At 37.1% G+C, this 25909-nt stretch overlaps 2 protein-coding genes across 4 annotated transcripts; one reads left to right on the top strand and one right to left on the bottom strand.

The window, feature by feature from the left end:
• Nucleotides 1-841: 841 nt before the first annotated feature.
• LOC147863958 (uncharacterized) lies at nt 842-5256 on the bottom strand. Its single transcript, XM_087320441.1, has 4 exons — nt 5022-5256; nt 2641-2746; nt 2254-2402; nt 842-1362 (listed from the first exon to the last, which is right to left on the bottom strand). The coding sequence occupies exons 1-4, from the start codon at nt 5160-5162 to the stop codon at nt 1267-1269; spliced, it is 492 nt and encodes a 163-aa protein (XP_087176567.1). The 5' UTR covers nt 5163-5256; the 3' UTR covers nt 842-1266.
• A 3979-nt stretch (nt 5257-9235) lies between these two features.
• On the top strand, nt 9236-22535 carry LOC147863957 (uncharacterized). Of its 3 annotated transcripts, none has more exons than XM_087320057.1 (6): nt 9236-9311; nt 9860-10583; nt 21087-21204; nt 21285-21422; nt 21506-21646; nt 21733-22535. In XM_087320057.1, exons 1-6 carry the CDS (start codon nt 9251-9253, stop codon nt 22372-22374), a joined length of 1824 nt encoding a protein of 607 aa, XP_087176183.1. In that variant the 5' UTR covers nt 9236-9250; the 3' UTR covers nt 22375-22535. The 3 variants fall into 3 exon arrangements, with proteins under 3 accessions (XP_087176183.1, XP_087176182.1, XP_087176181.1); XM_087320056.1 differs by having other exon boundaries at nt 9854-10583; XM_087320055.1 differs by having other exon boundaries at nt 9249-9311; nt 9811-10583.
• The last annotated feature ends 3374 nt before the right edge of the window (nt 22536-25909 follow it).

Below are 25909 nucleotides of genomic sequence, written 5' to 3'. Positions count from 1 at the left end.
CCCCGCACCTTAAGGTCTATGGGTTTGAACAACCACAACCAATTTGTTCATTTAAGTTAATGGGGTTTGGATCATTCTTGTAATTAGGCACATATGTCAAGACAATAATAAGGTGCAAACTTTCTTATCCAACCATTGGAATTAGCGTAGTTGGCATCAATTAGTCAATTATTGGATCATGTGTAGTGACTATGTATACCTCTTTGCCATTTATGTCTGAAATTTACGTTCAACTTGCAATTACAGGTATACACATAATGTGAGTAACCTCTTTAAAACTTGAATTAAATAGCTTAGTTGAATGCATCATCAAAGGGGCGTGGATAGATGGTAGAAGTTCAAGATATTGGGATATTAAAAGGTATTGTTTGGCTGAAGTTCAAGATATTGTCTTTATTAGTATTGAGATTATTGTAGTATGAACTCTAAAAGGATCTTGGGAATTATACCTTACATTAACACCACAAATATTTACTTTGATAGTAGCACTACAATAACAAGGTCGTTAAGAATTCCACACCTCACATAAATTGCAACACCCATGTTAAATGCATGTTGACACATTGTATTAATAGTGATATCCATGACTGACACTCATGTTAACATTAGCATTAATACACATTATGCTAACACTTTCTTCTCCTTCTTCTTTTCCAAAAAAATTATGCTAACACATTAGCACCCACAACCCACAAATTAACTCATGAAATAATTTTATATCATATTACATCAAAGTTCACATTAACATGCACACTAATATATCATATTACTAGTGCAAATCATTAGCATACATTTTTTATCCACACTGCATTAACATTAACACATTCCAGAGAGCCCTTGGATTAAAGTTAGGAATCTTCATTGATTAATTTGTCATGTAGTTGGTGTAACAAGAATGAGGGTTCTCAAATTGCTTTTCAGTATTCTGTTGAGAGCCCTCTCTATTCTATGATTCTCTCCAAAAACAACATAGAAAACAGATAGTTCTTCAACAATGTCATGGCCTAGCCTCTTCGTTATATTACTAAAGAAATCTCTTATGCTTAACAACCAAAAACATGCCTTACGATCAATTTATCGTACTTTAAATAATTGCATCTCCTTTCTTCGAGTTCCAATAACATATCCAACTCTGACATCAAACTTCTAACAAAAATTATGTTTCGATGAAAGCTCGATAATGAAAAGATGATGTGCTTATGAGTACGCAGCTGCATAATGCCAGCATCTCATGTATAGAACTTCATAATCATAGCATCTGTCTCATCAATCCTGTTTTTGGGTGGCCATTCGAGCTCTGTGTTTTAGCTCTGCTCTCTTCCACTTGATCATTAATGATGATACAGATAACAAGCCATTCACCTATAAATAAATAAACATGCACTGATCATGGTCAATCTGTTTTATTGATGGCGGATTTTTTTAAAATATGCTTCTAGTTAAAATTTTCTCTATATATATATTACACTCTTGGTAACAAAGGGGTTCCCTAATCTCATAAAAAAGGTGATTAGAGAAACAATTACAGAATATCGTTGGGAAATCCATATAATCATAACAATGCTTCTGATTTTCACTAATTAAAGTAGTATCCTAGATCTTTGTCAAACTAATATTTGAATGATTGGTAAAAAGTGATTCCTTGATATTCTTCTACCTTCTCTAGTATATTATTCACTTCTAAAATTTAGTTTGACAATTCTGTTATGTTTTTCCACTCACTTTCACTTGATCTTGAAAGCTTAAAGTAGTATCCTAGATCTTTGTCAAAATAATATTTAAATGATTGGTAAAAAGTGATTCCTTGATATTCTTCTACCTTCTCTAGTATAGTATTCACTTCTAAAATTTAGTTTGACAATTCTGTTATGTTTTTCCACTCACTTTCACTTGATCTTCAAAGCTTTTCTCATTCTGGCCATTACCATTAACCTGAAAAGAAGTTTATGAAAATATTTCTACATTGTGTTACAGTAACCTCTCATGTGTTTGTTTACAAGAGGTTACCATGTGATATTATGTTTCTAGGCTTTTTCGCTAAATCTTCTTTTATTTATTCCATCCTTCATATTCTCTACCCATCTTTTTCATTAAACAAGGAAACAGTTTTTGCCCGAGCATATAATATGCAAATTTGGGAAAGTCCGAGTTTGCTTTTATAATATCCGAGAATCTGAAACATGTTTGTATGGTTTTCCTTCTGTAACATCATTTTCAAAAACATTGGGATTATAAAAGTTAGCATGATTTTACCAGAATGAAACATGATACAAGTAATAAAGGGCCCGACCAGACAGTTGACATGAAAATTCCGTGGTGATCAAAATAGGGTTGTCGTGCAAACAATGTCCATCTATGCGCAAGCCACCTATTCAACCTCTCCGCCATATATACACATGATACTACAAAGAAACATTATAAGTAACATAATGTTCATAAGATAGTTAATAAAGAAAATGAAAAACCCAAAATACCATAACTTTTTGGATATTTATAAGAATATATGTGCTCCTCAGTCTTCAAAATTTTACTACTCAATAGGGGTATCCTTGGTAAATATCCAAAAGGTTGAAGGCAGTGTTCCAGTGTTTTTTTTTGTCGTTAGTTTTATGCATATAACCAGAGTGTGCGAAATGTTACAAGCTGCGAAGAATATTGCAGTTTGGATGTCATTCTTCTTCCTTGTTTTGATTGCTGTGATAAATACGATTACATGGAAGCAAAGCAGGGATATCAACCAGGGCTCCTGTATTTGACAACCAAATGCAAATCAGTCTGGATATTTGGGAAAGCAAAGAATCAAAATAAGAACAATACAAACTAGCTATATCATGTTTTAGCTTGAAACCCAAGAGTATGTAGATACAACGTATTTGAAATACAGTAGTAAATAGTATTAACATCTTTGTGTAAAATAATTTGTATGTGGATATAGCATGTTTTATAACCTAAATGTCACTACATTCTTTTAGAAGACAACACTACTATGCAAAACTACTTTCTTGTTTTGATGTTTTTTTCATGAGCAATAAAGGTAGCCAAAAAACATTCAGAACCGGTAACGGTAGTATTGTGATGTTATACTCAAAATAGAATATATTCATACACGTTAGAATACAATATTGAAATCAGAATATACCATTAAAAGACTGCAATATTCTTTGCTTAGGGTAACCAAGAAAACACTACAATCATGTATACGAGCATCAAATGCAGGAAGAATAAAGAAAGAAGAGGATGCGAGTTGTCCATGGGTGTTGGACTTATTTTGGTAACACCATCCAAGGTAGCGCCGACAAAAGTAATAGGGAAATTTCCAAATGACCCTAAGTTTTCAGTATTTCCCCAAATAACCCTGGTAAACACATTGCTACGTCATGTCAATGTAGGAGATCAATATTCCATTAACTGGAAAGGTAACATATCATTACCAAATTCCCAGAATTTTTCAATGATGGAAACTGTTGCTATTCACATAGTGATGTACGATATACCCTAAAAAACTGTACTAGCCTAAAAACGTAGAAGGTTATTGACTTCCCAAATGGGCTTAAGCTTTAGAGGTTGAAACGAAAGGAAACAAGACAAGTACCGATGCCTATCTAGGGAAGGTTTGGGACCCTTACAACAAATCGTGGACTTTAAAAACGAGAGGTGCCTGAGAGACTCTTCTTGATCAAACTCCAACTCTACAAGGAGAAACTCATGAGAAGAAGTGGAATACATCTTCTAAGGGATAGGAGACAAGCCAACTCAGCCAGCTAAATAATCACCACTGATTTCTTCATAGCCGCAGCTTTATCCACGTCCATCCCCATACCTCAACACACAAATAAGCCTTAGCGGAGTCACCCTGTAAATAGCTACAACACTTTGGTGCAACAAAACTCTGACAAATAAAATGCTCGTGTGCTTGGGGAGCTCATCATGACCTGACTGTTTCGAAAAGATAAAATTCATAATTATATGCCCTAGGATTCATAACTCATCCCCTTGTAACCCTTTGGATCAAGAATGTTTATTTTTAATTTATGAGTTCTATTTAATTTGTTTATAGACCATCTATCATATTTTCAATCAGATACTATTATGAAAGTTGCATACATTTGTAAAAATGTTGACATCTATCTCATGGAACGTTTTCTTTTCTTTCTGGTAGGCAATTTCGCCCTTATGAAAAAGTTATAACGTAAACAAAATGGAAAATGAAAGAACAAGCATCAGCACCATAATGCCAATCCATAGGATGATGATGCTATTTTTACATGAATAGCATGATGAATTAATCACAAAGCACTCTTCTACTCTCTCTCAACTCTCTCTCTCTCTCTTTCACTCAATAATGTGATATGAAAGCCACAAGACGTGCAAAAATGAACACAAAGCTATGGAGGAATAAATCTGCTAATTATGCCATCTAGATGTGGAATCAGAGGAATACTAAACTTTCCCTTATATTGTTTATGTTATGAAATGTGGTTACGCAATTACAAACTCAACTAAAACATTCAGTAAAGAGGTTACAATATATCAGCCAATAAAACATCCTAGTGCACATCCATCTGAACAACCAATTTACCCTTGCTATCAACAAATTAATCCATTTATCCCCCTATACCAACGGTGGATTCCTCAATCAGAGTACGCTCCTGCTTGGATTAGGCCATATGTTGGAGATATTTGAAGGCTTAAGACATATGCTTCAGAGATCTTTCGAGGACAAAATTTTCAGTCCATCCAAGCTCACAGCAAAATAACATGCTTTGGATTACTGGAAAATATGGTACCTCAAGCCAATCTTATGAACACTGTTACATATTTAAATCCAACTTGCTTGTTCCCCAATAGCACATTTTCACGCATAAACCATTGGGCCTCTAAAAAGACAGTAAATATATTTTTGTTTCTCTCTTTCTCTATCTCGAACATGTAATGTATAGATTCTTAAGGAATGAAAAAAAGGTACACGAGGTTATTTCCTCTGTGTGTGTGTGTGTGTGTGTGTGTGTGTGTACTCTTACCGTCCAATCCACGGCATGGAAGAATGCGAGAATGGAATCCTTGATGCTCCCATGGGATACAGAGTGAGAGGGGGAACTCTGCACCCATTGCTTTCGAATTTCCGCAGATAAGTCTTCGATCAAAGAGGCAAATTGATCCATCCCTGCCTCTCTTCAGATAACTCTTGAGCTTGCAGATCTCTCTCTCTCTTTCTCTCTCTCTCTCTCTCTCTCTCTCTCTCTCTCTGGGTCTCGGAGACAAAACAGAATTCACAAAGAAATGGAAATCGCCCATATGTTTGTTTTCTGGACTCCCCCAAATCCAATTCCAAATCCAATTCCAAATCCTGGATTTCTTCTTACTCACGTCTCGACTCGAGTTCTCGTCCGTGTACCTTCAAATAGTCTTAGTTTTTTATGGGCTCTTGCGGGGTCTCATGGCATGTTCGTTGTATGAATAATGACACCTTCATATTTGAGGCACCATCTCCGCGGTTCAAAAACTGCATGTTAGTCAGTGGAAACGTTTGGCACTTTACCATATCTCATTGCCTAGAAACCTCCGAGATTTCATCGCCTATGAAGACCCGAGTTTCGTGAGTTGGTAATGCACACCATGTGCACCTTGTCTGCTTGCCTTGTCATTCTACGGCTTCTTAAGTCTGTAGGATCTCAATTGAGGTTCAAAGGTCATCTCGTCTGTTTTTGCATGTTTTACATGAGTGTTTTCTTTATTTCCATTTGATGTCCATTTTGTTGTCAGTTTTTGTATTGATTAAATGGTTGATTTGATATGGTCTCCCTAATGCAAAATGGATGCATGAAGGTGATAGTTTATGCATCTTGAAACCTTATCTAAGTTGAGCATATTTCTGAATAATGATCATTATTATATAGTAGCTTGTAAGAGAATGTATCGAAGAATGTGCGTCTCAAATGTCCAAATTGAGTGAACAACTAATGACATGTTAACATATTGATGATATATGCATGAATTTGATTTAATTTTACAAATACAATTGGCTCAAATTCTCATTTTCTTCCCTACTTGGGTATCATAATAGATGCATCGTTCCTATCTAATGTCTATCTACATCCCACTACCTTCATGTTCGAGCATTGTTTGGATAGGACTTTATTCCAAAGGTTTCAATGGCCAAAGTAGTTGCATAAGCATCATTTTGATGATGCAATATGGATAGTTTTTTACAACAATAGTCATTTTTATGCTATAACAAGAAAAATGTTAAAAGGCCTTTACCACTAAAGTGTAGTACGTGGTTCCTACTCAAATATTCGTCACTTTCGCCTTGTTTAAGAAATGGCGAAATTTCCAACATTTCAACATGGTTTTACGAGAGCCCATTTTTTTAGTGGTTTAATTAATATGATTTATAACAACTCATGTACACTTCCAACACATAAACGAAGAAGACAACTATTGACATGTTTCTTGTTAGGATGCAAAACATGCCATAATGTGGGGAAATTGTTCCTGTTGGGTAAATGAATAATGGCTCAAGCCTCAAGCATTGGCATATGATTCAATTTATGTTCTTGAAAGTTCTTGTTGATTATATAACTAAAGACATAGAATTGTAGAATGTATTTGCCTCAGTGTCAAGGTAATACGTTAATATACACAAGTCTGTGTTTCTATGATGCATTCAAGGCACTTGCTAACTAGATGACATGGCCAAATACTTGAACCATGTAATGTTTGTCATTGCTTAGGTTATCCTATTCATGTCGATGTCTTACCCTCTCAAGGACTAACTTCAATATTGGGTAAAATTATCTATAAATTTATATATTGGAAGTCTCAAGCTTGACAATTTGCTAGTGGACGAGTTGAATTGATATATGTGTTGAAAGTGTATGGTCAGATATGTGGAAGAATGTGTATTAGGACCTTCAAGAAGATGTACAACAAACAACATTGATATGTAACAAGAAAAGAAACAGAAGATAGACACAATTTCAAAGCTTCACTGGAAGTTCTTATTCTCTCTCACTCTTTCACTCCAAGACCTTCTTTACAATGTTATGTTTGAGCTTATAAACTCAAGCCCTAACTAGAGAATGTGTTCACACTAAGGATACAATGTGGAAGGAGTCGGCCTTTTATGCCAACAATATGTGATAATGATTCTCGCAATTTTTAATTTTTTGCCATTGCTACCATAGACCAAGAAATCTCTTGATTAATTGACAAAGGACACAAAAGTATAATTCATGGGAGAATGAATCAAGACCATGATTGTCTTGGGTTGCATAGTCTCATGTATGCACGTAAGCACTTTGGGGGAAACAATACTAAAATAGGAATATCATATTGATATGGTGATCAACAATTCGTCATCTTAAAATACATGCGTAGAAGGACTCAACCTTGGGAGGAGATCATACATTGTCGTGGATAAAAGGTTGGTATCATGCACCATAAAACCACAATTGAAACTTCATTGTGGGATGTGGTCAATAGCCTGTGGTCATTTAAATGTCATGGTTCATCACCTAGCACTCTTATGGCAATGAAGTTGAGATTTCTCGAGTGGCTATTGCGGACGTGTGAACGATAAATCAATTATATTCCTCATGATTATTGTGCTGGAGTGGAAAAGAAAGTCTCAAGATTGAATTCAATCATGTGTGAAGCCTAGATTGGAAGTGTGCAAAATGCTAATTTTGTGTCACACGGGTAAGTTAGTGGCCTTCAAAAGTGTGCCAGTGAAGTTTCATATATTTCCTACATACGACCATATTTGGCAATAATTATATCCTATTCCTATGGCCCTTGTTTGAGATTTGGTGGAAGATGAATAATGGGAATATTGCTTACTTGATGGGAAATAAAAATTACTTGTGATGAACATTGATGGACTCCAACATGTGTTAATTGAAGATAGAGCTTGGTTGGTGGTGAAGGGGTTGCTTATATGGCACATACCATAAAATGATGGCGTCAAGTATTGGACATTTGTTAGCAAATCCCCATGCAAGTTTTTACAACCCTTTTAGTTTTTAATTTTCCTTTCGGTCCATTTTTTCTTCCGTCAACCTTTTGCACCTTCTCCATTGCATTGTAGTTGTCCTCTCGATATTGTGTTGGGTCATCTAATCTATCGGTAGTGTGTCCTTTATCTTCACATTGACTATGATTTTCAACCATGTTACTTGGCATTGTATCATTGTCACAATCTAAACCACATCACCCTCCAAGAATAACATCCTCACGTTCTCTGGGCATTGAACATGTCCTCCCTCGTTGCTAGTTTCCCTTTGTGCCCTTTTTTGCAACTTACAAATCTCCATCATATGCCTCAATTGATTTTAGTAGTTAAGTATCAAGTTGCTTGTGGTTCATCTTTATGGTAGAAACTATTGCTCTACATTGTCGTACATTTTTTCCAACATAACTTATTTTCCTCTTTCTCAGTCTATATTGCATGTAATATGGATGTCCTCTTTGATTTATTCTTCCTCTTTCCTATCATCTCGTGGACTATTCCTATGATATATTCTTCCTCCATGGATTCCTCTTGTTTTTGCTCTCTTTCCACACCCTCGCTAATGTTGATTTCTTCACTCTCCACAACACATGCTCCCCCACTCATGATAGTTCTCTCTCTAGATTGTATCGGTCTCATGTGGACAATTAATAATATATCCATATACTCATATATATCTCACAATGCACAAACGCACAAAGATAAACTTCACAACACCATGCTTACATTTGCCATCGGACTATACAACAAAATGTTCGATTCTCATTACGAAGGTGCTATGTATTCAAAGCTAATACTATTGTCAACGCGAAGCAGCCTACGAAGGTTGGTAGCTTTAGTGGATGCAGGAGATCTGTAATTCTTATTTTTAGGGTTGGCGCATTTTGGCCTTCTATGTGTCAATATGTCTCTTTAATGCGTGTCTCATACCTAAAGTGCCTCTTGTACTGATCCACGAGCCATTTGCATGGAATGCATGAATGGATTCGTGGACAAGGAAGGCAGGGTCTTCGAATTTGTCTCATGTGGATGATTGATTGATTGATTGATTGATTGAATTATGCAACATCTTAATGCATATGTACATAGTAACATATGTATATATATGTATGTACATACATACATATGTTGATGCTTTTATTGGTTCTTCCCCCACAAAGGACTACTTAGTGTTCTTTGTCCTCAGCGCTTCTTCACAAAGAAAAACGAAAGGAGGCGGAAGAAGAAGAACACAGAAACATGGGAGGTGCTGATGCAGGTGCAGATGCAGGAGGTGCATGGAGGAGAACAGCAGGCCGAGGTACGAAGCGTAAGGCCGCTCCTCCCACATAATGCGTCTTCTTCGGTCTCCTCCTTTCTCTTCTGCGTTTACATACAGATAGATTTGCCAGGAAATAGTTGCCTTTTAAGGTTAAATGGTGCGAAGTCGTGGATTGATTCATGTTAAAGCGTTTTCTTCTTCCGTGTATGTCCATGCTTTCCTTAGCATAATGGAGCCTTTCTTCTTCTTCTTCTTCTTCTTCTTCTTCTTCTTGTGTATGCCCACGGTTTCTTTGACTAATCAAGCATTTCTTGTTCTTCGTCCTCTGTATATATATGTGGATGTTTTCTTAACATAATTGAGAATATTCTGCATCAGACAAGGCGTTTTCTTCTTCACCTTCATACTTCGTTTTCCATCTTTCCATCTTCTTCATCTGTGCATGTTTTTAGTTCAAACAGTTTCTTAACATGGTTATTTTCTTCTTCTTCTTCTTCTTCTTCTGCGCCAGATCAATGTGGTTTCTTAAATTATACAGACTCGTTTTAAGTTTAATGGTATGGAGGCGTGGGTCAATACAGGGATAGATGAAAAAGAAGAAGAAGAAGAAAAAGAGGAACCAACAGAGAAAAATCAAAAAGAGATTTTGGTCGCAGATATAATCCACATTTTGGACTTGCGAGGATTTATCCAAGACGAGCTCAGAAGCTTGTCGTATCTAATGTATGAGGATCAGACAACAACAACAACATCATCATCATCATCATCATCATCATCATCATCATCATCTTCTGTTGTTCCTTCATATGGTTCATCTTCACCTTCATTCATTGTTCCTTTTTTGGCTCCATCACCATTATCATCCACTTTTTCTTCTGTACACATTCCGTTCTTCTATTCATGGCAAGATGAGATTCTTTTAGACATTTCCATCAACAAATCTTTATTCAATAAAAGCTCAGGAAGTCATAAACAAACTTATGCCAGATCAGCAACTCGTATCCACTACCGACCTTCTTTTGTTTCTTCTTCTTCTTCCACATCTGTTTCTGAAGAGCTTAAGCATTTCCTACAAAACCACACCTTCTCTCCTCGGGACTTAATCCTTCATCTTTGCAAAAAGGTTCATAACTTAGACAAAGGAAATGACACCATAATTAATAATCCTTATGATAGCAATCCTCTTTCCACTCTTCTTCATTCTAATAGACAAAAAACCATGGGTAGGGTTTGCAGAAGTAACACAGAGACACCAAAATTTGTTGCAAAGAAGAAGATTAACATCATCACATTTGCTCAACAAAATCTCAGGTTTGTTCTAAACGAAGCTTATATATAATAATTTAATATTTATATGCTTACGTACATATAGCAATGGGCACGGTTTCAGCTCAAACCAAACCGAACCATTAAGCCATGGCTTAACGGTTTATTAGTTCCAAAAAAATTTAATGGTTTGGTTTGGATTCTCGATAAACGGTTCGGTTCTAAAACTCGGGTTTATAGGTTTACCGGTTTGGTTTAAAGGTCTTTGGTTAACTTTTTTTTTACCTTAATAGTTTATTGACGTAATGGTTTAATTAATGATTTTTTATTGATTTAATTAATTTAACTTAAATGCTGATTTAATTTAATGTATTTTTGTTTCTTTAGATATTTAATTAGTTTGACTTAAGTGGTTAGGTTAAATTTTTTTATTAAATGGTTTGGTTTGGTTTTAACTTTTCCCTAAATGGTTTGGTTTAAACTTTTTCTTAAATGGTTTGGTTTAAATACTGAGAGTTCATAAACGGTTTGGTTTGGTTTCTTTGCCTGGAAATTGAATCGTGCCCATTGCTACGTACATACACCCACCCACATATAAGAATTATGCAACGTTAACAATAATATTGTAAGTTTAACTTTCAGATGAACAAAGTTTGAAATCCTCCATATGTGTATGCATACAATGTGTATAAGTGTATGGCATGCATATAGGGGGTGTGCACACCCTATTTTTAATGTTCTATATATAGGTACATGTATATGTGTGCATGTTTGTGTATGTGTTTGTATGTATTCTTATGATATGTGTATAGGGTGCATGTGCATACAATTGTATTTATACATCCGCATTGCTTTGGGAAATAAACTCTTGGTCCATGAAGCCCATTGTAGGTTCAACATGCAAGAGGTGGTGGTGTACAAGTATTAAGAGTGTAACTAATTAATTCAACAAAACATAAAGAAATATAGACCAAATAAAGGAAAGAGGGGTGTGAAACTACCCGATCACCCCTTAGCAATGATGTGAGACGAAATTGGACCTCCTCAATGTCCCTTACTATTGAGGGTTGATGTTTGTTGTACCTTGGATTTCGTGTGAATCACACGTGCTTAACAATAGTCATAGCCACATTGACATAGTCTTAATATAAGTCAAGCCTTCCTGGTTAAAAAGATAACTACCTTTCTAATACATATAGGTAGGAACCCTAAAACCTACTGTGTTTACACTTGACTGTTTGATAATACATTTAATAGTCATTTTTTGCACCCTCACATTGTTAATGATCCACTCAATTGTATTGGAAAGGTTTGTGTTACAAATTTGTCTTAGGTCAAAACGAGTTTAGAAATATAAATAGAAATACTATATGTCTAGAGTTAAATACATGACGTTGCCAAGGCTTGTTGGCATAAAATCATGCTCCGTATTGAGAAATAGTAACTTGTTTAGTGCAAACATATGCATATCTCTTTGATAGTTTATACAATGTATAACTCATGAAGATGAATTTTAATATTGATCAAGGTTTGTGGCGAAAATAATGCGAAAATACGGCATCAATATCAAAGGACTATTTCCAATTGATATATGTTTGGAGAAAACTCCATAATAGGAAGTTATTATTCCTATAAGCTAGAATCATATCAATTTTTTTAAACACTTGTTTCATTGGTCTATGGAGCCCATGGTCTAGCTAGTTTCTAGTTCCATAATGAAAAATTTAATAAAAAATTTACTAGTGGAAATATTTGTCATTCATTATATCTATTGGTAACTTGATAGTCACATAATCATTAATATTAGGATGCTTCTTAGGTTAAAGAAAATAGTAGAGTTGTTAACAAGTGTATAACTTATTCTAAGATGCCTTAATGAGGGTGCAAAAAATGAATTCTCGTTTTGACTTGAGACAAATTTGTAACACAAACATTTTTAATATGGTTGAACGAATCGTTAGCAATGTGAGGGTGCAAAATATGAATTCTTGTTGTGACCTAAGACAAAATTGGAACCCAAACCTTTCCAATATAGTTGGGCGGATTGTTATCAATGTGAGGGTACAAAAAATAAAATCTCATTTTGACCTAAGACAAATTTGGAACACAAACCTTTCTAATACCAATATGGTTGAGCGGATTGTTAGCAGTGTGGAAGGTTTTGTTTTGGAATGCAGTGTTTAATAACATCTATAATAGATTTGTGAGAAAAATTGTTAATAGCAATAGTGGAACAATTGTTGGAACAAAATAGACATAACCAAGCTATGAGAAGTTTGTTAGACAGTAGTAGCAAAATTGGCTGCAAAGAATAGAGACACAGTCAAAGGGTAGAGCTTGTTTGCAAGTAGAAGCAAAAATAAAGTCTTTACAAAAGAGGCTGGTATAACCTATTTATACAAAATTGGGGAACATGGGTGAAATGGTTGTTTGGTAGTTAAGTGACTCTTGTACTACCAAACATGTACAATAAACTAGGAATAAGAGGGAATATCTTGGAAAAAGTGGAATAGAGAGAAGACATTTAAAGCATTGTAGATACTACAGAGAGAAGGCATTTAAAGAGTTGTAGATTTTAGAAAGAGAAGAATTTAGGAAGAGAGAATGTAGAAAAGAGATAATAAAGATGAAAGAGAGTGCAGGTTTGGAGCTGCCACCCTCCAACACCTTTCTCTCAGCTCCAGAACGACGGTCCAACATTGAGACGATTGAGGAGCTGATCAATGGCTTGCCTTGGAAGTGGCTTAGTAAACAAATTAGCCACATTTTCTTTAGTAGGACAAAATGCCAAGTTGATGACTTGTGATTTCACTAATTCACGAACAAAATGGTAGTGCACTTTAATATGTTTTGTTCTCTACCTTGAAACGTTGAGCTATGTGCCAATGCATGGGCATTTTGGTTGTCGATGAAAACTTCAACAGGAGAGTCTTGCAAAACGCCAATGTGACAAAACAATTGCATTAACCATTGCAACTCACAACAAGTATCCAAGTAGGCTCGATATTCAACTTCTGTTGATGAAATCGAAATTGAGTTTTGCTTCTTTAATTTCCAAGAAATCAGGCCTAAGCCTAACATAAAACAATAGCTAGATGTGGACCATCTAGAATCAATATCACCTGCCCAATCAACAACCTAGTAACCAACAAGCTCAATGCCGCCTCTAAAGAGAGATCATAGTGGAGTGTGTTGGCTAAATACTTAAGAACTCGAATAGTTACTTGCCAATGACTTTGTCTTGGAGCACGTAAGAATTGGTTGAGAATACTCACACTATAGGACAAATTAGGCCTAGTGTAAGTTAAGTGAAGAAAAGACCCAATTAACCTTCTATATCTCGTGATATCTTCAAATATGGGAGAATTGTTTTCACAAGATAGCTTTGAGTTTGGATCCATTGGACAAGAGAGTGGTTTGCAATTTGACATGCTATAGGTCTCAAGGAGTTGCCCGAGATACCTATGTTGGTTGAGGAAGATATCACCATGTGATTGATAGACCTCCATACCTATGAAGTAATGGAGAAGTTTTGGATCAATTATTTCGAATGTGGTTTTGAGGTTAGTGCGGAGCTGCTCGATTTTAGAAGGGACCCTGTAATTAGAAGGTCATCAACATATAATATGACAAGCATAACAAATTATCTTGGGAAAAGACAACATAACAATGCTGAAACCCAAGAGAGAGAAAGAAGGTATCAATTTTGTCATGCCATGCTTTGAGAGCTTGCTTTAAGCCATTCAAGGCTTTGTGTAGTAGACCATGTTTTTCCGCTTTGAAATCTCGAAACTTGGAGGTTTTACATAAACTTCCTCTTTCAAGTCAAAATTAAGGAAGGCTGACTTGACATCCATTTGAAAGATGGGCCATTTGTTGCGAGCAGCAAGTGCAAGCACACATCGAATAGAGGTGTACTTTGCTGTTGGAGCAAAAGTTTCCTCGTAGTCCACTCCTTCCACTTATGAGTAACCTTTTGCAACTAGACATGTCTTATGCTTATCCAAAGTACCATCAACATGGTACTTGGTCTTGAAAATCCATTTCAATCCAATGACTTGCCTATGTTCAAGTCGAGGGACCAGCTCCCATGTATGATTCTGCTCAATGGAATTAAGTTCAACTTCCATTGCTGCTTAGACTCAGGTGAAAGCCTAGAGTCATCCAGCTTAAACTCCACAAAATGAACATCCCTAGAGATGACTAGGGACTTCGATTCTAAATCCCATAACCTGTAGGCGTTAGATTGTGTGCTATAACCAAGAAACTTGCATTTCTTGGTTTTGGACTCAAATTTAGTCCTTTTATGATCTGAAATGTGAACATAAGCATCACAACCAAAGACTTTAAAATGAGAAATTGAGGTCTTTACACTTGTAAATGCTTCTGCAGGAGTCATTGCAACAATTGCTTTTGTTGGGGAGTAGTTGATGATGTCGACTGCTATGTTGACAACTTCACCTCAAAATGAGAGAGGAAGATCAGATTGAGATAGCATTGTACGAGCCATCTCTTGGGAAGAGACATCATATCAGGTGTGTTGGGAAGAAGAGAAATTGTGTCACAAAAGGCTGAGAATGATTCAGGCAACTTGATCATTAGACGATGCACAAACTCAACTTTGGTTGACTTGCTTCCCAAGGAAACTAGCTCCTTTTGGAGAGTAATAAATTACTGATTTGATCCTTGATGTTTGGAGTGTCATGAATCTTGAGATTTGCTAGTTGGCTCTCAATAGCTATCATTTGAGTATGGTTAGCTCTATGATACCTGTTTTTGATGGCTGCCCATAGTTCATTGGTTGTCTCCGATGCTCGGTTTAATATTAAACACGAGGAAAGCATGAGCACGAGAAGCCAACAACTAATATGAATGAAGAAGATGAAGTTACCGGTGGTTTTTTCTCACTACCATTGAGTACATTCCATAGATGATGGTACTATAGCAAGGTCTTTATCCGCAGTTCCCGATCCAAGTAATTGTTCCCATCGAAGATGGACTCTTTGGGGAGTTGGGGAGTGGTTGATGAAACAATGGTGGCATGTGAGGCTATGGATATCTTCCTCGTGGGCTACAACTGGACAATTTGCAGCAGCTTTAAGTAGATGCTCATGGTCTTTCTACTCCTCCCTAGATGCTAGGTGAGGCTCAGATGAGGGGAAAAAAAACTCAACTTTGTCGGCCAAGACTATTGGAACTATAATTGAAGGAGCACAAGAATCTCAACCCAACCCAGCACACGCCGACTACCCAGCATGGGAACAAGTAGCAAGCCGTGTGCTGTATTGCCTAGCATCGTGCGTTCATGATCTCATGCTCGGCTCTATCCGAGAGGCCAAAACGTCGAAGGAGGTGTGGGGGAACCTCAAGAAGATCTTTGCGGCCAACACGAATGCATGGAAACTTCAACTCCACCAAGAGTTGAATAATATTCAACAACAGGACATGTCGATCACGACCTACACCTTGAAGATCAGGAGCTTTACGATTCCCTCGACTCGATCAATGTTAACATTGGCGATGATGAGATGGTGCAAATATGTCTTGGAGGCCTAGCACCCCGTTTTGGTGCAATAAGGACGACTGTCCTCGCAAGGAAGAATCCTCCCTCTAGTCGAAGAAAACCACGTTCGAACGAGGGGCAATACATCTGAATGTCATATGCTCTACTTGAATTCAAACAAAGGAAGAGGGCGTGGTCATGTAAGAAGAAGCCGATTCGACCAAGGCTGAAATGATTGAGGTCCGATACATGAACACATCTCCCATTACCGGCAAGAAGTCGGAAACACACGAGGAATGTTCAATAGGAGGGGGAGCCATTATGCTGGACCAAGTTGACAAAACAACTCCATCGAATGTGGATACTATGGGAAAGTCGGTCGCTATGAGTGAGTCCGCGTCTATGAGTCGACAACTCACTAACTATGCCTCAAACTTTGCTTAGAATAAGAATTAGAATTAGAATTTTTATCGTCCATAAAGAGGCCAATTTTAACCTACGGGACTAGAGTATACATATGTTCTTGATATGTGTCTCCTTCCTAAGAAGGGGTATTCATACATTGAAGCACAAAGTCTCTATGTGTGAATAAAGCATACACATGCTCAACCTTCTAGGTGGTGTCTTAAATATGTATGGCACTTAAGTTATCACTCCCTCTTAGTATGTCAACATATCTGAAACAAATTGCACTATATGTCAAGTAATTTACATAACTTCATTTTCGTTACATTTTGATACCATGATTTACATGTCTTCAAATTCGTTACATTTTGAAACCATGATGCAACTTCAATACTTAACTTGTGAGATCAAGTGCGAAGGGCTCTACGAACATTACCACTCATATTGGTAATGAGATAAGGTTGGATACGATCAATAGACATTCTTGCTTTATATTGAGACCAACATTCAGGGTTGACATTTTCAATGTAGTATTCTAGCTTTGTTCTCTTAGCATCTTCCCACTTCATCCTTAATGATTCCACCAACCTTTCCTCAATCACTACATAATACATAGCATTGCCCGAAAGCTCTAAAAGATCATCCACACCCCATCTTCTAAACCATTTCCTTATGTCAACAACCCAACCGGATGAGAGAATCTTTCCTTTATGATTCTTTTGTAGCTTACATCCAACATTCCAAGTAAGATGTGGTAATCGATGATTCGACATATTCTTGACTTTTGTAGTGTATTTATATACTCTTTGGAGTGCCAATATTTCTATGGGTTGAACACCTGTTTCCAAGAGCATAACCTGGTAAGAGGTAGTGCATTTAACTCCTAATTGCCTCCTTAAAAACATCTTTTGAATTTTCTCAATCTCATTCCATGCATGAAGAGAGATGGTGCCACCCCATACTTCTACTCCATAAAGCAATACTTGAGTTACCATGGCATTGAACAACATTAGTTTTACTTCCCATCCACAAGTATCACTTTGGTTACATTGGTTCTCCAAAAGGTAATACGATTTCCAACTGGCTTGGAGCCTAGATTACGACGACTATGGTGGAATGTTCGTAATGAGGCACAAAGTGAACTCAATGTAGACATTTGGCTCAACAAACACTTCTAGTCCAAAAAATGTATGGTTTGTCGACTTTGGTGCGTCCAACCACATGACGTTGCATGAAGATTGGTTCGGAGAGTTGCGAAAGCCCGAACGACCCGACAATGTGGAAAGTAGGGATGGCACAATTCACCCCATTCAACATGGCGGCAATGTTCCAATCGGGAAAGATGGCGAACATCAAAAACATTTTGCATGTGCCAACCATAACAAAAAATCTGGTCTCGGTCGGCAAGATCGTGGAACAAGGCATGCAAGTTCGTTTCAACCACGAAATTGCTTTATTGAGAAGGAAGGCTGACTCATTGCTCGTGGTCAAAGGGAAGGCCAAAGGTTTATCCTCGAGTCGAATGAGATAAAATCGGCCATGTTCGCAAAGGGCCATAAAGCCGATGTTTGCAAAACTATGGCACAAAAGAATCGGCCACATCAATCTCCAGAAGCTATAGGGCATACAGTCGAAAGGAGTCATCATTGGACCCCCGACCTTTGACTAAGAAGGAGATTGTAGGCGTATGTGAAGTTTGCCAATTCGACAAACAACATCGATAACCGTTCCCGAAGGATGTAATACATTTAGATGTATGGGGACCAGCCCAAATCGTAACCTTCGGTGGATGCTGGTACTACGTCACGTTCATCAACGACTGCGCCAGGCACACCTGGATCTTCCCAATGTGGCAAAAGAGTGAAGTGTTCGCACACTTCCAAAATTTCAAAAGTGGAGTAAAAAAGGAAACAAGCCAGCATTTACGATGCCTTCGGTCGGTGGAGGTAAAGAGTACTCCGATGCCTTCACAACATACCTTTGACAAGAAGGAATTCGGAAGGAGTTTACCTACCGACACATACCTCAATACTTCATGTGGTTCCTCCACCTCCTATTGAGCTTAATGAGGGTCCAAAATACGAGGTGAAAACCATTTTGAACTCCAAACTCCACTTATGACCCTGTTGACCTGATTTTCATGGATAGGGTCCATTTTGGTTTAGGGTTTAGGTTACAACGGATCTTATCCAAAGTTGTAAGCCCTCGTTGGAACTAGTCAAAGAGAGTTCTTGTCCCAATCTACATGGCATCCTAGTTGGGAGAACTCCAATGCATGACACATGTAGGTGCTTGCCACGTGTTTTAGGTTGTAGAGCTTGTTCACCAAGTCTTGATGTTTTTTGAACTCATGAAAGGTGGCTCTAAACACGGTGAGGGAGGCATGAAAATCTTCTAGCGGCAGCAAGGAATATGCCATCCGGGCAAACCATGTTTACACTAGTCTAGTTAGGAGGGAGTTGATGACCTTGACCCGCTTGAAGTTGTTAAGACCAGACACATCTGATTGATGAACCCTTGCAGGTGGGCCTGTGCCATCAAATTTTCCCGAAAGAGTTATTTAGTCCCTAGAACGTGTGATTGAATGTGGTTTGGGACTCATGAGGTGCAACATTCCCGAGTTGTACTTGTTGTAGAACTGCTATGATTCAACATGGTGGTGGCTAGCTAGAAAGGAAGAAGATCAAATGGTCATGGAACATACGTACAAGATGGAAGACGAACACGGAAATAAGAATAGGATAATAGATAAAAAGCTAGAGAACGAGGTACTAAATGTATCGATCAGAGCTATGAATCTACCCAAATACTTATGTTGATCTTCTTGAGATCAACTAGGGTGAAAGCCCCCTTATAAACTATGACATGTAGTGCATGAATAAGCATGCTACCTTGGGAACAGAATATGCCTTACATTAGCTAAGGCTTATAGACCCATATAATTTCTTGTTTGTTGGTTATCATGACTATTTTGGAATTCCATTAGATTATCCTTGATGTTTGGCATGTCTCGCATGACCTTAAACAAAGTTGTGTGTGCATGAATGTTCACACCCACATAATTGTGCAAGTGATCTTAGTGTTAGTTTAACATCCATTTTAGGATGCAGGACTCGGTTTTGCCTCAAGGACTCTCTCATGTCCGTAAATGCATTGGTTGTTTTAAAATTCTTGTTACGTCTTCCCTTCAAATAGAAGAAAAATGCTGAATCTAGAAGCAGAAAAAGTGATGCTAATGAAGGCGAATGTTGGGAATGAAATCTACACTTGAAGCAACGGAAGATGTGATCATGACAAAGTGGAAAGATATTCTCATAAGAAAAGCACAAAAAAACCGTCGTACATGCAAATCTTGCAATGAATTCTAATATTACAAATGTACAACATACAAAAGAGCAATATGAAAAAGCTTTTAGAGAAGGGGTTAGACTAGTTTCCCATGGCTTCTTCTTAGTTTTAGGAGGAAAATTGGCAACAGAAAAAAAGACTACTAATCTTCAGTGATTGTGGATTGAGGATCTACAAATCATCTTGTATGATTAATCTAATATTCTTGTTAGGTGTTCAAGCTTCCTTTTCAACCTAATTACAATGGCCTACAAAATGCAGAAGTTTCAATAATGTTCTTCTCATTTGAATTTCATGGTTTCCTTATAATCAAGCTCTCACTTATTGTAACCTGGGCCTTCTTATCTTAAATTCTCAGGATTGTGAATATTAAGGGGTTGAGCCACCTTGACTCGTAATATTCTATATCTCATATTATTAAGGATTGCTATTTGAATGGCACTATTCTACTTGTAACATTGTCGTATGAAAATTGCTTCCAATTTATGATTCTCTACTGGTTAAGAACCCTGGTGGTTCCATGCCAACACACATGTAACTGTGATTTACACAACATTGATACACTACAATGCTTCTTAGAGAGGAAGATAATGTGGAGGTTAGCTTCTGTCCCCCAAATCCTCCAAAATCTATGTAATCTTATCTTCTTAGAACCTTGGTTAGGCAAACTTGATCAAAATCTGATTGGTTCCTCCAGTACCTTAGAATTTCTCTGGCTTTCATCAATTCCTTTCTGGATCCAGTATGAACTTTCCTAGATAGGCTAAATCTTGTCTTGTGTTGTACAAATATGTTAGTGCATTTTGAACATTTAAGAGTTAAGCATGGATACCTCATTGTGAATTTAGAACTTGAACTCACTTATGGATGTGTCTACTGGTACTTGTGTTGCTCAAGAACACCTGTGTCATTTTCTTTAATTTTAGGGATGATTATCTCCTGTGCACTTTAAATGTTATATAGATGCTACAAAGTAGCATTTGTAAGCCTCCACAGTTGCTTCTAGTACTGACTTTGAAAGACTGTTTATGATTTGAAATACGTCATATATATTGCTGCGTGATGCGAATGTTGCAAGCTTGACCTAGTTCCTCAACACCAGTTTCTTGTATGTATATCACTTAGAGACTCTTTAAAGATCTCTGTAATATTTCTCATACATTGCTATGTTTGCAAGCACGTCGATTTTGGCCAATTGACCTGTAGTAATACTGATTGCTTATGAAAAACAAAAGATTATTACTACTATTATTTTGTTTGTATTTGATAGTCAAGGTTCATTGTCACTGCAGAAATCTCTCAAAAACTGCCTATGTTGGTTCTCTCATCAACATGAATGGTTCTCATGAGGAGTTGGATCAAGTTGATCTAAATCCAACTGCTGGTTTAGAAACTCCAGCTTGTGGCAAAGTATGCCACTTTCCTTGGTGTTTGAATATGTTTATATTTGTATTCATCATGAAGTTTCTAGTTGATAATGTATTTCGCAGGAAAATCAATATGCAAGTACTCTCAATCAATCAAATGAAAAAGAAGTAGTTTTATGCATTACATGTGGAAGGGTATTTGCTAATAAGTATTCCTTAAGAAGGCATATATCCATGTCTGGGCATACGGCTGATCCAAAGGTAGGATTTCTAGTATAAAAAAAACTTAGAAATAAATAAATGTGCAATAATCTGTAATTGGTATATTCTTGAATGTTACACAGTTTCTATCTTTAGGACCGTCAAAAAGCAAAGGGAGGCCAGCTTCAATTTACCCTTACAAATGTGGGACATGTGGGATTTCTTATTTTGCATCAAGGAATCTCATGAAGCATTGCAGTAAACTGGGACATGATATAGAAAGGGTATGTAATGATGAGTTCTTCAATCTCATTAATTTATTTTATTGACTAGACTGCTAACACATTCCAAATGTTTATGAGCCTTCTAGGAAAGCAAAGTTTCTGAAAAGAAGATTGTGCATGAAGATGATATTAATGAGAATGTCTTTAGAAATTTCATGGCTGGCATGAAAAAAGAGCTGAAGGATGGGAAGAACAGAAAACTTGCCTACAATTTATGGAAAAGAAATAAGACGAGTGTTTCTGGACAAAAACAGAATACCAATGGAGTAAAAAAAGTCAAAGAAAAAGTAGAGATACAAGGTGGAAGAAGAGACAGAAGCCTGTGTTCCAAATCCAAAGAGAGACCTCTTGGCAAGAAAAACAAATGTGATAATAATAAAAAATCCATGAGTAAACAAAAGAGGAAAAGGGATCAAGAAAAAGTTGAAAGACATGTAAAGCGGCGTAAGGATGCTGGGAATATACAAAAGCCTAGACGTGAAGGGGAATATAGAAAAGTGTGTGACAACACCAAACAAGATGCTCTACATTTCGGGTCAAGAAGAGGTTATATTGAAGACGAGAAAGCATGCATGCACATAGGGAAGAATAGTGTTACTCAACATAGATGTATTGATGCTTGTATGGGTTTTCGCGGATTGCTTAATCTCACTTCAGGTACTTTTTATTCTGCTTTACATGCTCAACTCCTCTTCTCAAATAGCTCATACATGGATGACCCATTGTAGAGTTGTGAATCCATGTTTCAAGCCTGTCTGCAAATGATCTAAGAACACATCCGAATGTATGTGCTTTTGTAGAATTGCTAGGACTGGTGCACAATATGCTGGATATTATCACCATTACAAAAGCAATTGTAGATATTATTCTATATATCATTTCATTTACATAGCTGACAAAATTTCTTTGTTTCTTTAACAATCCACAACACAAGGTTACATGACCACTGATAGGTTTGGAAGGCATAATTTTCAATTTCATTTAGCAGATTTGCTCACTTCAGTTGAATTCAGTGATACACATATCATTTCTTTAATCTTCCATAGAGGATACGACATTTTCAAATGTATCTCTTGTCCAGTCTCATAGTTCTTTTTCTTCTTTTAGAGATAGTACATCTGTAATAGTAACATATGTGTATTAATCCATGCATCAAGGCTCAAATCTCATCATTGCCCGAAATTCCTAAACACTGCAGAATATAGGGGTTGAACCCACAACCTTTTATGTTCTGCTTAGGAGGGAGGAACTGACAAGAACATGCCATCTGTGGGGGGAAATGGCTGATCAATGTCTATGTGGGGGGAAGCAAAAATTAGCTTACAAACACATTCTCGGTAGAGACCTAGAAAGCTGTCTTCTCGGTAGAGACCTTTGTATATCTCTGGATTTTATACCTAAATACAAGATTCCACTCACCTCTGTCCTGCTTGAGTAAATTGGTTTTGAAAGCATTCTGCCAGTGGAGCTGCCACCTTTGATGTTCAACCTGATTCACTGCCTTTGTACCTTTTATGCACTTACTTAGGCGATTAAAACAGTTGGTCTTTGATATTGTTGTTACACCTCAAGTTTGTTTCATTTGGAACAAGGGTTGAGTATGATTAATACTCATTGTTTCATGTATCAGGACTTATTTATTTTGTATTTCTTTGGTATCTTTGTCACTTGGTGATCTAGGGGGGTTGCTTCCTTTGGTCACACCTCTGCCTTGTTTATTGTCAACATTGTTTTTCCGTAAGAAGAGTTCTCTAACTTGGACCGTTGTGTACATTCTACTATCTATAGAGCTTTGAAATTCTCTTCTCTCCTTGTTGATTTGTTTTAACATATATTGTTCCTACCATCTCATATTGGATGTCGAATAAATATACTCACATCATGTTAATATAATTATTTATGATCAATAAATATGATGATCTGCTCCCTAATAACTGTCTTTATACTCTTGTCATCATATATGATGGAAAGGGAATTTATCTCATGGTAATCTACTATAGGACAATTCTCTTCCTATGGTTTTATAAACGTTCATTAATGATCACATTTCTCACTAGACTTTTAGCTTGAAGCTTCCATACCTTTCTATATTGTTCTACAACCTTCCATAACTTTCTAGAAATTTTTACAACATTCCATAATGCTTTCCACAATGTTCTAGAAAATGTGTTTTTGACATTGCTAGATTAGCCTTGCTAGAAAACAAGGTACTAGTTTTATCCCTTTTGACCAAGTTGCTTGATGGACTTCAGGGTATTGTGGAACCTATGACAAATAGTTTTAGAATAGTTGAAGCTCTAGATGTGCTCTTTTTATGGTGAGGAGTTTGCAATAAATGCGCCTCTCTTGGTATTATTTATCTCATCATGATTGGTGTAACAATAATATATAATAGATTATAAAATGTTACTGTTTTGTAATTTTTGAGTCTCCCCCACTTGTACCTATATCATATTGTGTCTCTCTCTTTCCGTTCTTTTCTTCATTAAGCCACTATTGGGGGTGGAGCAACGGTGAATCCACCCCTATGGAATGAACCACATAATGTAGATGAAAAGAATCGAACTATTACATATGGGAATGCATGTTCCAAGTTAGGGTACGAGCCATCACCAACGAGGAAGATGGTAGTGAGACCATTGTCATCTGATGACCGCAGAGAGAGATGTAGGATCGTGGGTTGATTTTTTGCCCTCCCATCTTACAATATTACATCAAGAATATGCTCTTTTTGACTGATCATGTTATATTAAGGATATATCTTTCTCCTTTCTCTTATAGTTATGTCACTATATAGTTATCTCATACCTCTAAATAATTATGCCCAATGTACAAAATGCCACTACCGAACCCTAATGTGTCAATATCCTAATACCATCAATGATGTAGTTGCCATTGCGTTGTGGTTGCCATTGGGCATTGGTTGTGATGGGGCTTGCCATTGTCAAGGGGCTTGTAGCTCGCTTGGGGCCACTGTCACCATCGTCAATGAATTCGTCGCTGCAATTGGCTATGTTTGCTAGTAGGTGGTCGTCACCAACAAGGTAGCTATGTTAACGTCTTTTAATGGGAAAAATGGTCAATAAGATCAAAGAAGAGGTTACAACAAACCAAAATAAATATCACTAAATAGATCGTCTATTTACGAAAGTTTTTGAAAGTTCTCCAACATGGGCCACTCCAAGACAGAGAGATCTTTGAACCAAGGAAAGCACCAATTTTTGGTAACCAGGGTGATGAAGTCATGGTCCAAATGGTACATGGAAGCCCACTTTGATCTAATGTTTCATCTACCTTTGTAAGCCACTCCAATTGAAGGCTCCATCCACCATCGCAAACCCCCCTACTTCCACAAACTCACTCAAACCCAAGGTTCCACTTGCATCTCTTATGGCATTGTTTTTTATATTTTTCATGTCATAGGTGTCATTGTTCCTCTCATCTCTCGTCTCTCGATCCTCATCCTTTAATTCTTGACTGTTGACACTCATCTCTTCACTAGCCCTCTCCCGCAATCTTGACACTCATCTCATAGCTTGGCTACTATCTCACTCTTGATATTCATCTCCCATCATCTTAGATTTTGACTCTTGTGGTGAAAGAGCGTTCTTATTTCAGCTTTTTTATTGTCACAATTTTGCCGCAGATGGGGTGTTTGTGTCCTTCATGGTTGGATCCATTACTCCCATCAGCTCAACTTCCAATATGAGAATGTTCAAGAGCTCATAGGAGTTGAACTTCCATAGTGTATAGTTCATCTTGTCAAGCTTCCCTTCCAACATTATTGGTAAGTGTGGCCTTGTCCTACCACCATCCAAGCAACCTCCAAACCTCTTTTGGTAGTCACAGCCTCCACAACAAACTCCATAACTCGTGGATAGCTAGTGTTAACTTGTGGAAAAAAACAAATCACAAGAAGATACACCATGAATCCGAGAAGATATATATATAATAGTAAGGTTGGTACAACAAGAACGATAGCTTATATTCGCGAAAGGGAGCATATAGTAATGTAGCTTAGTAAGTAAAGTGACTAACACTAAAATATTGTCTAAGGATTCCCTTATACACTAGCTTGTTAGACTCAATGACTAACCCATTTACCATATTCAATGCACTTCCTTTCCATTGATTAGATGAGGTTATTCGTGCTTGTTCCAAGTCACACTAGAAAGTTTGAAATTGTTGAAAAGCACTAAATCACAAAATTTCAAGTCAAGATATTGATGTTATACGTGCTCTTACTTCTTGAGATGGCCAAGT

The sequence above is a fragment of the Azolla caroliniana genome, unplaced genomic scaffold (genome assembly GCF_043228905.1).
Source record: "Azolla caroliniana isolate FFs.n. ecotype wild unplaced genomic scaffold, voAzoCaro1.0.p SCAF_5, whole genome shotgun sequence".
NCBI lineage: Eukaryota > Viridiplantae > Streptophyta > Polypodiopsida > Salviniales > Salviniaceae > Azolla > Azolla caroliniana.
The sequence above is the reverse complement of the archived record's forward strand: the minus strand, read 5'-3'. Positions and strand labels throughout refer to the sequence as shown.

What these genes read in the sequence shown, in the direction of transcription:
- LOC147863958 (XM_087320441.1), bottom strand. Translation starts at nt 5,162, where the DNA reads ATGGATCAATTTGCCTCTTTGATCGAAGACTTATCTGCGGAAATTCGA. An exon ending in TCCATGCCGTGGATTGGACG is followed by an intron (nt 2,747 to 5,021) that starts GTAAGAGTACAC and finishes TGTCAAATACAG; the next exon opens with GAGCCCTGGTTGATATCCCT. An exon ending in TTGTATCATGTTTCATTCTG is followed by an intron (nt 1,363 to 2,253) that starts GTAAAATCATGC and finishes ATTTATTTATAG; the next exon opens with GTGAATGGCTTGTTATCTGT.
- LOC147863957 (XM_087320055.1), top strand. Translation starts at nt 9,264, where the DNA reads ATGCAGGTGCAGATGCAGGAGGTGCATGGAGGAGAACAGCAGGCCGAG. An exon ending in GAGGAGAACAGCAGGCCGAG is followed by an intron (nt 9,312 to 9,810) that starts GTACGAAGCGTA and finishes TAAATTATACAG; the next exon opens with ACTCGTTTTAAGTTTAATGG. An exon ending in TGGGACATGATATAGAAAGG is followed by an intron (nt 21,647 to 21,732) that starts GTATGTAATGAT and finishes TGAGCCTTCTAG; the next exon opens with GAAAGCAAAGTTTCTGAAAA.